This window comes from Danio rerio, chromosome 12, assembly GCF_052040795.2.
Source record: "Danio rerio strain M-AB ecotype USA chromosome 12, GRCz13ab, whole genome shotgun sequence".
NCBI classification, from domain to species: Eukaryota; Metazoa; Chordata; class Actinopteri; order Cypriniformes; family Danionidae; genus Danio; species Danio rerio.
The window spans coordinates 21,660,588-21,670,980 of NC_141032.1; the positions used below are offsets into that span (position 1 = coordinate 21,660,588).

At 35.6% G+C, this 10,393-nt stretch overlaps 1 protein-coding gene and 2 non-coding genes across 4 annotated transcripts; all 3 read left to right on the plus strand.

Annotated features, from left to right (window-relative positions):
- The first annotated feature begins 602 nt into the window (after positions 1-602).
- rsl1d1 (ribosomal L1 domain containing 1) lies at positions 603-9,937 on the plus strand. 2 transcript variants are annotated; one of them, NM_001326710.2, is given in 9 exon segments: positions 603-686; positions 1,019-1,158; positions 1,230-1,368; positions 1,611-1,759; positions 3,989-4,090; positions 4,345-4,438; positions 5,594-5,719; positions 5,812-5,955; positions 9,638-9,937. In NM_001326710.2, coding segments are annotated over 9 exon segments (1,122 nt in total). In that variant the 5' UTR covers positions 603-611; the 3' UTR covers positions 9,791-9,937.
- LOC137490708 (small nucleolar RNA SNORA55) lies at positions 1,399-1,528 on the plus strand. The gene has a single exon (XR_015504818.1). It is a non-coding gene; the product is annotated as a small nucleolar RNA SNORA55 (small nucleolar RNA).
- Positions 4,131-4,261, plus strand: LOC137490709 (small nucleolar RNA SNORA55). Its single transcript, XR_015504819.1, has one exon. It is a non-coding gene; the product is annotated as a small nucleolar RNA SNORA55 (small nucleolar RNA).
- Positions 9,938-10,393: the final 456 nt, after the last annotated feature.

Below are 10,393 nucleotides of genomic sequence, written 5' to 3' on the forward strand. Positions count from 1 at the left end.
GTTTAGCTAAAGCTGGAAGGCCAAATTGTAATGACTAATGCAGAGACTAATGTTTTCAAATGAATGTATTTGTACATTTACAAAGGTCTGCAAGAAATTAAAACATGAATCTCTTTCCTAATAAGTGGAATCATATATATTCATTTTATATTAGCATAAATATACTATAAATATGATATAAAATAGAATAAAGGTATAATATCATATTAAATAAGTCAATTGTTAGGTATGGGGAAGCTTATTTGATGTGGAGTAGCTTTGGACTAGATTTAAAACAGAAGCATGTTACTCTGTCAATGGGTTTTCTCAATCAGCTGCCCTGCGCCCACTAGGGGTCTCAAGACGACATGAGGTAAACAATTCACAATTCATATACAATTCATGCTTTAAAGTAGCCTAAAACATAAATATTTTCTTTATTTTGCTATATATACTGTACTTTACTATCTATTATTCAGTAAAATGTTTTGGGGTAACAATGTTAAAATCATAGACTAAAAAACAAATAAATAAAACTAACGTCAGTGAAACACTGAAGCCAGAAAAAGCATCTCGTTTCCTAATCCTGTTTCAAAATAAAAGTCTCTGTGACGTTTACCTTAGATCTGCGCATGCTCTTTTTGCTCTTTCGCCACACGTGCAGCATGGAGACCCCACGAGATGAGTTGACTATCGATCAGTCTCAGGTAAATGAACAGTATTTAAGCGTTTTCCAGCATATTTTTTAGTTTAATAATGGTAACGGTATTAATATCTGTATGTTTGTGATTTGATCGCCATCTTTTAAGAACTCGTATTAAGCAAAGCTGCAAGTCGGCTAACTTTAGCTAGCGAATCAACTGAATCCGAAGTCTGTAATAATAGTTAAACGCTAACGTTATCACGAAAATCACAGGTAGTATGTTGGCCATGATGACTTATTTTAAGTTTGTGTGCAGTAGTTACGTTGTTTAAAGCCGCTGTCTAACTGTTACAACTGATCAAAATCTTTTAATTTCGTTACTAATGTGTATCACAGGTGAAAAAAGCAGCACAGGCATTACAGGCGTTTATAAAAACCAGCACATCGTCCCAGAAACTCTTCCAGAATGACGGTCAGCCCATCTCTCTACTTTTTACCTTATGGAAGATTCCTAAAAAGGAGCAAACCATTCGCATGTGAGTATTTCAGTGGCAAATCAATTTAGAGATTCTGTTTTTGGTTTTACAAACTGTGTTTTACCCCACAGTCCGTTATCTCATGGACTGAGGACAGAATCTGGAGACGTGTGTCTTTTCACCAGAGATGAACCCAACATGACTGCAGAACAGACAGAGAGATTCTACAAGAAGTTACTCACAGAGAGAGGGGTCAAAAATATCACAGAGGTATTTCATCGTACTTTACAACATTTATCTGCACTTCTGCAAACCCTGTCCTTCTGTGTCAGTGCTGGGCGCGGGTTTAAAAGTGCTAAAGTACCTCAGAGTGTATCCAGACAAGTCTCCTCTTCTATTGGCGCTTGTCTCTACAAACTTTGAAACAAGCTAAACTTTCCGAGCATGTGCATTTTATGACATTGAAGATCATCTAAATGTTTTAATATTAATATTATATTTTCTGTTATTAGGTGATTCCCTTCAAGGCGTTGAGGACCGAGTATAAACCATTTGAAGCAAAGAGAAAATTGCTTGGCAACTTTGATTTGTTCCTGTCAGACGCACGCATTCGGTTCAGGTTACCTTCCCAAATTGGGAAACATTTCTATGAAAGGAAAAAGTAAGTTTATTTAAGTAAGAATGCTTCAAAGCAATTTTTGTTTTATGTTATTAGAATGATACGGTTACAATTTTAATTTTGCCATAAGTTACTTAAATGCTTAGTTTTACAATCGGGCTGTAGAATTTCAATTTTGCATGGGCTAAAATGCTATGAAGTAAAAAGGGATGTTGAACGATGTACAAATGCATGTTCTAAGTTTTTTTTCGTGTTTCAATTATTTTTTTTACTTTGCCTACTGAAGTTATTGTGTGTGCTTTCTAAAAATCTGAAATGATTTCATTGTCAAGACCCCTTTACAGCAATCTGAAAGTGGGCAGTTTTTGCTTGATGTTTTTGCATGGTCAGAATGTTGAGACTGTAGAAAATTGTGTATTGGAAATAATAACTGTAGGTGTTGTGTTAGAGATCATGAGCTATATACGTATAGACACACACACACACACACACACACACATTGTGATGTGAATCGAGCACTCAAGGCTTGTAAATAATTACCCCCTGTACTATGAAAATAAGTAATAATTCTTTATTTTCTTTTTAAAACGTCTGTCTCAATTTACAGTTTGATCACGAGAGACACTATGCTTATATATATTATTTACGTAATAAATACACAATCTACTATTGAGTAATTGAACACTAAAATGTTTTGTTATTAAAGGTGCACTAGGTGATCTGCCAAGATGCTAACCGGTTAGAATATTATCTTTGGAGGGCAGAGGAGGGACTGTGTTTCAAAGCCACGTCTCCTGAAATTGTGAACACGCGTACCGCGACATGACAGCAGACAACCCAATAGTTCGTCATTCACCAGTTAGAAATGAAGTTAGTGGTTGGCCGGTGGCGTGCAGGAATTTCACATTACTAACGCCCCATTCCATTATTTCATTGGCTGTAACGATCGCGTCAGCCCCAACTTCAGACACGCCCTCTGTCAAGCGTTGACGCTAAAGCCCTGTGTGAATCCACACTTGCGTGCTATTTCAGAGCGAATATTCAGAGTAGCATAGTAAACTGTATAGGAGGGCTGTCATTTAAAAATGATCCAATGTGAATATAAAACCAACTTGACCTCAGTAAAGCAGGCTAGGCGGAATAGAGCTGTTTACTGATGTTTTGTTGTTAAACGAAATAAAAATCTACATAATTGATGCTGTAAAAGGCCCTGAAGAAACTGAAAATAGTCACATCAATCTTTCAGTGTTACTTTTCGGTGGCTGAACAACATTTCTGTGCATATAACCCATTCACAACAATACAATCTACATCAGCTTTAAGGGTCTCAAAGAGTTTAAAACATACCATTACTTGTCTAACAGAAATACTTCAGCCATGGTGTCGTCCTTCCTCCAGCGTGCAAAAGTAACTCCAATATTGATTCAGGATTTTAAAAAGTTTTAATTCAGCATTTGATTTTACTGTGAATGGATGGTGTGAATGTGCAGTGTGCTTGTCGGCATGCATTTGCTAATGGCAGATCTGCGTGAACGGATGCGCAGAAGTCCAAATCTACATTTGTTGACAGATATTTTGAGCTACTAATCAGAATTATGGGAGATGTCAGCCCGACAACATTTAATTGGATGAACATTTGTTTTAGTCTTTTGTTTTACCCAGAATATAAAAATACATATAAATACATTTAGATTAATTACTTTAATCATTACTATTGGAATGTGAAGAGACTTTTAACCAGCACAACAAAAATGTTTACTACTGCATCTTTACCATTGAAAGTCCAACATAATTAAACTGCAGCAGTAAAATAACTAAATGGAATAGTAGCTAACTATGTGAAATTGACACACTTTGTGTTTTATTTAAAGTCAGATTCAATAAATGAACACTGTTTTATTGATGGAATTTGGTAAAATATTTTATTATGTGTTACTGTGTTTCAACCATATGTAAGCGTACAAGAAAAGTCACTGACAGTAAACTACTACATTACAAGTATAAAATAGAAGTAGGTGATCATCAGTGGTCTTTCATGGCACTATTACATAATGAAACGGCTATCCATAATGGGTCTCTTTGCTTTTAATAAAACCGTTTTCTGCTTTATATGTAGAATATATATATATATACATGTAATGTATAAAACAAATCTGTAATAAGTCTCTTATAATAAAATCTCTTCCACTTGTGATCACATCGTTGAAAACACATGGTAATACCAGGTGAAAGCAAAGAGGGAGAGAGTTTGAAATGTTTTCTCTTTCTCAGGGCTCCTTTGTCAGTGGATCTAGAGAGTAAACATCTGGCCAGAGACATGGAGCGCCTAATTCAGGGCACAACTCTCACTGTCTCAACTAAAGGCCCTTGCTGGTATGATCATTGCTTATTTTCTGTGTTCTAGTAGGCAGAAGCACTACAGCAAACCATTTCCTGCTTCTTCACAGCTAGATATGGGTTAAAACTGTGCAATAGTAACTCATAGTGTATCCAGATGAGTCTCCTCTTCTGTTGGAACTTGTCTCTACAAACTATGATACATGAGAATTGTCATTTGTTTTTACTTTTAAATGTTTTTATGTGTTTGACTGATTAGTTTGTTTGTTTGTTTTTTCTATTATTTGCAGCATGGCACGTGTGGCACATTCAGAAATGACAGCAGATCAGATTGTTGAGAATGTGATCTCAGCCGTTTCCACTATTTCAGCAAAGTTAGCATCAGTGAGTAAAAAGGGTTCTGAGAGATACATCATCTGTGGTTAAAGCAATTTTTACACCCTCATTGTGGTGTAAATCTGATAAAAAAAAATTCCTAGAATTAAAAACAAAAATTTAATGATTTTGTTCTTTGGGAAGAGATTAGATCACTGGAATATGGCCGTTGTTAACAAAATTAAGGATGATAGCCCCTCCAAAAGGCATTCCAGTGATCAGAAAGGAGCAAAATAGTCATTTTGAGGGGAGAGGCATGGTTATTGTGGTATTTGATAAAAGATTATAAGGGCAAATTCATTTTTACAAAATAATAAAGTGCACCGATACATAATTTGTATCTAGCACTACTAAATACCTATAAAATAATGTAAATTTAGATTTTTGTTTAAACGATGTGGGCACTGGTGTAATGACAGTCACTTAAGAAACAAACTTAAAGGTGTAAAGCTTAAAAGCATTCACTGCACCACGGAGCCTTTGTGAATATAGCTCTGATTTTTCTATACTTAAAGCACAAATATTTCTTTTGCAGATGTTTTGTAGCTCTTTTTTTTATAAGATGATTTATTTAAATATTTTCACATTTTATTAAATATTAGAACTCTGATGAACATGTAATGTATTGGTTCATATAAAACAACTTAACAAACATTAAGTTAATAATAAAGTTGTATTTAAGACGCTGTATTTTCTTTTTGTTTTTTTTGGCCAATGTAAATTGTTCCAGACAAAGCCTGAGCAGACCGTTTGTGAGTTTCAGTACAACATTGAAATGTTTTGTTTCTGAATTAAACGGTCCTTAAATCATTGATCTATTTATAAAAACAAGCACTTGGGTTGAATCTGAAATCGCACCACATATTTAGCATTTTTGGTTTAAGGGACAGATCACTCAAAGATAAAAAAACCTCAGTTTACTCACCTTCATGTGGTTTTAAACCTTTGAATTGGTTTCTTCTGTTGAATGTAAAAGATGTTTTAAAAAATTCTGGTTGATTCTACCAATTGATTTCAGATGTAAATTGTAATAAGATACATTTTAATTACATCAATATGTTTTGTGCACATTTTTTTCCATTGGTTAGCGTTTTATTTATAAATTGGTGTCTTCTTGTGGCTTAATTTGACCTTTTAATCAACCTTTAATCTGTTCCTTCTCAGACAGGAAAAAACATAAAAATCATCCATTTGAAGAGTCAGACATCAGTAGCGCTACCCATCTACACCTCTGATCTGAGTCATCTCGCGTTGGTGGAGGAGGCCCAGAAGAAAGCCCGTTTAACAAAGGTGAGCTTGCTGAAGAAAGACAAAACTGATGAGGCCAAAAAAGATTTGTTTTTGTCAAATTAAGTGATTACTTTTGCTATTTAATTATTTAGGGAGCGCAAAAGAGGAAGAGAAAAACTGAAAATACAGAAGCGCCCAAACCAGTAACTAAAGAGACTGAGGAAGAGAAAGACAGCGAAGAGGAAATACCACAGCTGGTGCCAATCGAGACGCCAAAGAAAAAGACAAAACGGGAGGTCAGTGTCTGCACAGCTTAGGAGGGAGAGTGCCTATAAACACAATATTGATGCTGCATTGTGTTCGCATGCGTTCACAATTGGCAGGTTTGGTTTGACTAAAAGAACATTTGGTGCAATTCTTTTAAGAACCTTGCCACTTTTTTTTTTATATATACCTCGCTTACATTTTTTACTGGATGTTGACAATTGAGATGTATTCTGCCACAAAACCCGTAGAGCGGTTGGCAACGCTGCAATGCCACCACTCTGGGCCGTGTCAGATTTACAGCTGAGCATACCTGTTTTAACCTAACTAAAAATGTGGGAAAGAATACATTCTAATAATAGCCTTTGTGTTAGTGATTTTAGCACAGTAATTCAGTTCTGCAAACACTCTGAAACATATGTTGATGCAAGCCTGTAGAATTGGCATAGACGGAGGGGACGTGTCCCTACCAATAATTTAATCGACTTCAGAATAAAATAATGCTCCGTCAACTCCTAGTAACCTACACGTGCACAAAGTCAAGTTCACTGTAATACTATTCACCAAGGCTCTGCAATTAATCGATATTCGGTTTCAATTTTGGCCTCCATGATTATGAAAAACAATAATCCAGATAAAAGTTACATTGCGTCACATACCTCAGTAAATCTTCGACATTCATACTTCCTCAAAGCCTGACTGCAATAAAATCATGTAAATGTACTTTTGCAGCATGAGACGTAAGTGTTAATTGTATTATTAAGTGTTAATGTAATATTTAGTACTTCATTCTTGTTTTGAAAGTGCGAAAGGGATGTTCAATACATGTGCACTAGGGATGTATGTCCCCACCAATGTTGAGCAAATCTACACCCTTTGTCAACTTCTTGCCTTGGCTACTTTTACTGTGATTGGTTGCCTTTTAACATTTTGCATCAAGTCAGGAAACCTTTCTAATGCATTGGGCTACTCAATGTGCATTGTCCGTGCCGCTTTCAATCCCATTAAGCATTGCATGGGCGATTACAGTCAACTTTAATATGAATGAACTGAAAATACTCCATCGCGCTCCATATGTACCAGTGGAAACATGACGTTAAAGTAATAGTTCATCGGGGACAAAGCATCTCACCCCATACAAAAAAAGGTCCTTAACTATTTTGCATTTCTTTCCACTGTTGAAAGCAAATCAAGATATTCTGAAGAATGTTGAAAACTGGCAGCCATTGACTTCCATAGTATTTTTAGTTTCTACTATAAAAGTCGATGGCTGCTTTTTTTAAATCTCTTCCTTTTGGGTTTAACTGAATAAGGAAACTCACAAGATTGAAACAAGCGGAGAATAAGATGATTAAAAGAATAAGATGGTTATACCAAGGTGCAAATTCCAGGGGTGTTGAGGGGGGATTGACCTACTCTAATGGCCCGTTTCCACTGAGTGGTACGGTTTGGTTTGGTACGCTTTTATGGCCGTTTCCACTGTCAAAAGGCGTACCGAACCAAACCGTACCACTTTTTCGGGACCCTTTCGAAAGGTCCCAAAAGGTGGAGCTACACGCGAAGCTGAACGCTATTGGTTTATAGAGATACGTCATTCGTAGACTCATCAAGCCAGAATGTAAACAAAGGACCCGCCATGTTTAAAATACACAGCGAGAGATTACAGCGGAATTATAAATACATATGCAGCCATGGTCGATCCTGCAAACAAACCATGTCGTTGTCATGATAAACAGCCACAAAGCCATGGAGGAGAGCAGATTCACCCTGTGCCGCGTAGTTTTTAACTACTAGCCAGAGCCAGTCTGAAGCCCGATTGGTTTCGCTTTCTTTCTTGCGCTCGCTGCGCGTCTCTATCTGAAATAACAAACTTCTTGATCTGATGATAATAACATGCACTTGATTATTGACAAGCTTTGGAAACCCGATCCTGTGAGAAGCTGGCAAACGCGAGAGTGACACATTCAGAAAGAAAAGGACAAACGCGAGAGTGGAGCGCGGGAAAAAAGGCTAAGCCAAGGAACACGTTATTTCTTCAGCAAACGTGAACAAACTGCCTTGTTTTAATCTTTATTATCACCTTTTGGACTAATATGAACTGGAAATGATGGAATGACAGAGGCTTCATGTGCTGCTGAAGATTACAGACACAGATGAGAGGTTTTCACTGACTGTAGGCTATACTTTGTATTGTTTTGAACCTAATTAACAACGAAATGACTGCTTTGAGTAGTTCTTCTGTAGTTGGTAACATATCGGAGACTGTAAAGGTCTGTATGTGTTCATATATGTTTATTTATTTATTTAATATAATTATAGACGTTACAGTAGGCTATTTCGCACTGTCATTGATCTGCAGTTATAATCAACTCCTGTTTATAGAAAAGTTAGTAATAAACATTTATACACAAGTATTTATGTGTAAAGCATCTGTTTTGTGAGAAGTGCTGTTCATATGATATGTGAACAACCTGTGCAGCTTTATTGTAGACATTTTCTCGAGCGAAAATGACGTCGACTGAAACTTGGTCATACACCACGCCCACCAAAAGGGTACCGTTGGTAGTGGAAACGCAAGCCTGATAAAGGTGACCCGTACCGTACTGTACCAGTCAGTGGAAACGAGCCATAATTAACACTTGATCCCCCTGAATTCTAAACATAGGGTATGTGCGGGGTCTCAAAGTCTTATGTCTTGAATCTCAAAGCTAAATTTTAGGCCTTAAAGTCTTAAATCTACTGAATTATTGTGTTGTAGATCTTAAATATTTTTTATAATAGGTCTTAATTTTCCCTTGTTCATATAAAGCTGCCCAATCTGGCCATGAACACCCATACAATCATCAACAATCCATCTCTAAACTTTTAATATTTTTTAATTTAAAAAATAGCATTTAATTACTTCCCTTACAGTAACTTTTGCTTTTATTATTATTCTTATTATTATCGTAGACTGAAGTAATTGACAGCTGTTTTGTTCTGTTATTGGTAAGGGTTATGGGGTTTCTTAATGGATATATTTGAAAATCAATTAAAAAATATTCAAACAAAATTAATATTATTGAATTATTAAATGTATTTAATTATCATTTTTTTGATAGAGCTAGTGAAAATTTTTTCTAACTGGAATGTTCAGAAAAAAATTCTTAGCCCCGTTCAAGTCTAAAATTATATTCATAATAGTCCTAAAAGTGTCTTAAATTTTAACTTGGTGAAACCTGCAGAAACACTGAAACAAGACGTATGAGCGGGTCAGCCTCTAAATAGTGAAAAATAGTTTTCCCTAATCTGTATCTGAAATAATAATAATTAAAACTAGATAATACAAATCTCCATTTGGCCACATATGATCCATTATAGGGGTTTATGCCTAATTGCAACAATCAGTCCTTGCAAGAATCATTTAACAATCTAAACCAGCAGATCTAGAGCGACGCATAGTTTGAGCTACAGTAATCTGAAAAAATCAGAGGTTACTGTATGTCAGAATACATCATCCCACATAACACTGAAAACTTAAATATGTCTTATTAATAAGTTTGATGTCATATAAATAAATAAATAAATAAATCTGATATAGTCAACCCACCTGATCGCCAATGTAATTCTCACTTGGACTATAACTATATGGGTTAACCATGTCTTTTTTAATTTTTTATTTATTTTTTGATGTGATTTATTAATTTTGTGTGTGTTTTTTTTTTTTTTTTACAGGGCCTATCTAAAAAAGGACTGAAAAAAGTGCCCAAGCCTGCTGCTGGCAACAGTGTGAAGAAATCTGTAAAGGACAAAAAACTTGTCAAGAAAACACCTAAACGCACAGAATGTGGTCTGGAAAAAAAGAAGCTAAAAACAAAAAAAACCTGAAATGCAATTATCATACAGCTTTCCCGCTGTTAACCATTTACATGGATGTATTATTGAACAATATTTCGTATCTCACAGTTGTCACAAGGTTCTTGTACACCTTTTGTTCTGGTGATTAACAGTCAATTAAAAGAATTCAAAATCTGATGTTTTTTGTGATTCATTTAGAGTTGGTCTGTTTGGGTTGATCAGTGTTCATGATACAGTGTTGTGTTTACAGTTGTAGTGTCTGTGCTGCAGACATATTATATTACATGTATTTGTTGAGCTAGAGAGTGTGTTGGACCAGCTGCTCTTCTGTTTGTGCTGCTGATCCTGCTCACTATGGTGTGTTGCATGACTTTGCCTTGAGTTCTTCCATTTGGGTCTGCATTGGTGATCTAGGCACAATGATATTTTTTTTCAAGATTGTTTGAAAGATCCTGTTTTGCATGAGATGTTTATAATCGTCTTCTGAGAGAAGATTACTGTTTGGCTGATTTAATGATTTCTGTGATGTGCTATTTGAATTGATCAAAGGAGAAGAATACAGATGATCTCTGAAACCAAAGGCAAGTAGAAAACTGATTTTTATTGCTAATTAGTCTTTGGAACAGTGTTTAG

Coding starts and splice junctions, on each gene's coding strand:
- rsl1d1 (XM_087275194.1), top strand. CDS start 1,297: ATGACTGCAGAACAGACAGAGAGATTCTACAAGAAGTTACTCACAGAG. Junction 5,720..5,811: donor AGAAAGCCCGTTTAACAAAG/GTGAGCTTGCTG, acceptor TTAATTATTTAG/GGAGCGCAAAAGAGGAAGAG. Junction 5,956..9,637: donor AGAAAAAGACAAAACGGGAG/GTCAGTGTCTGC, acceptor TTTTTTTTACAG/GGCCTATCTAAAAAAGGACT.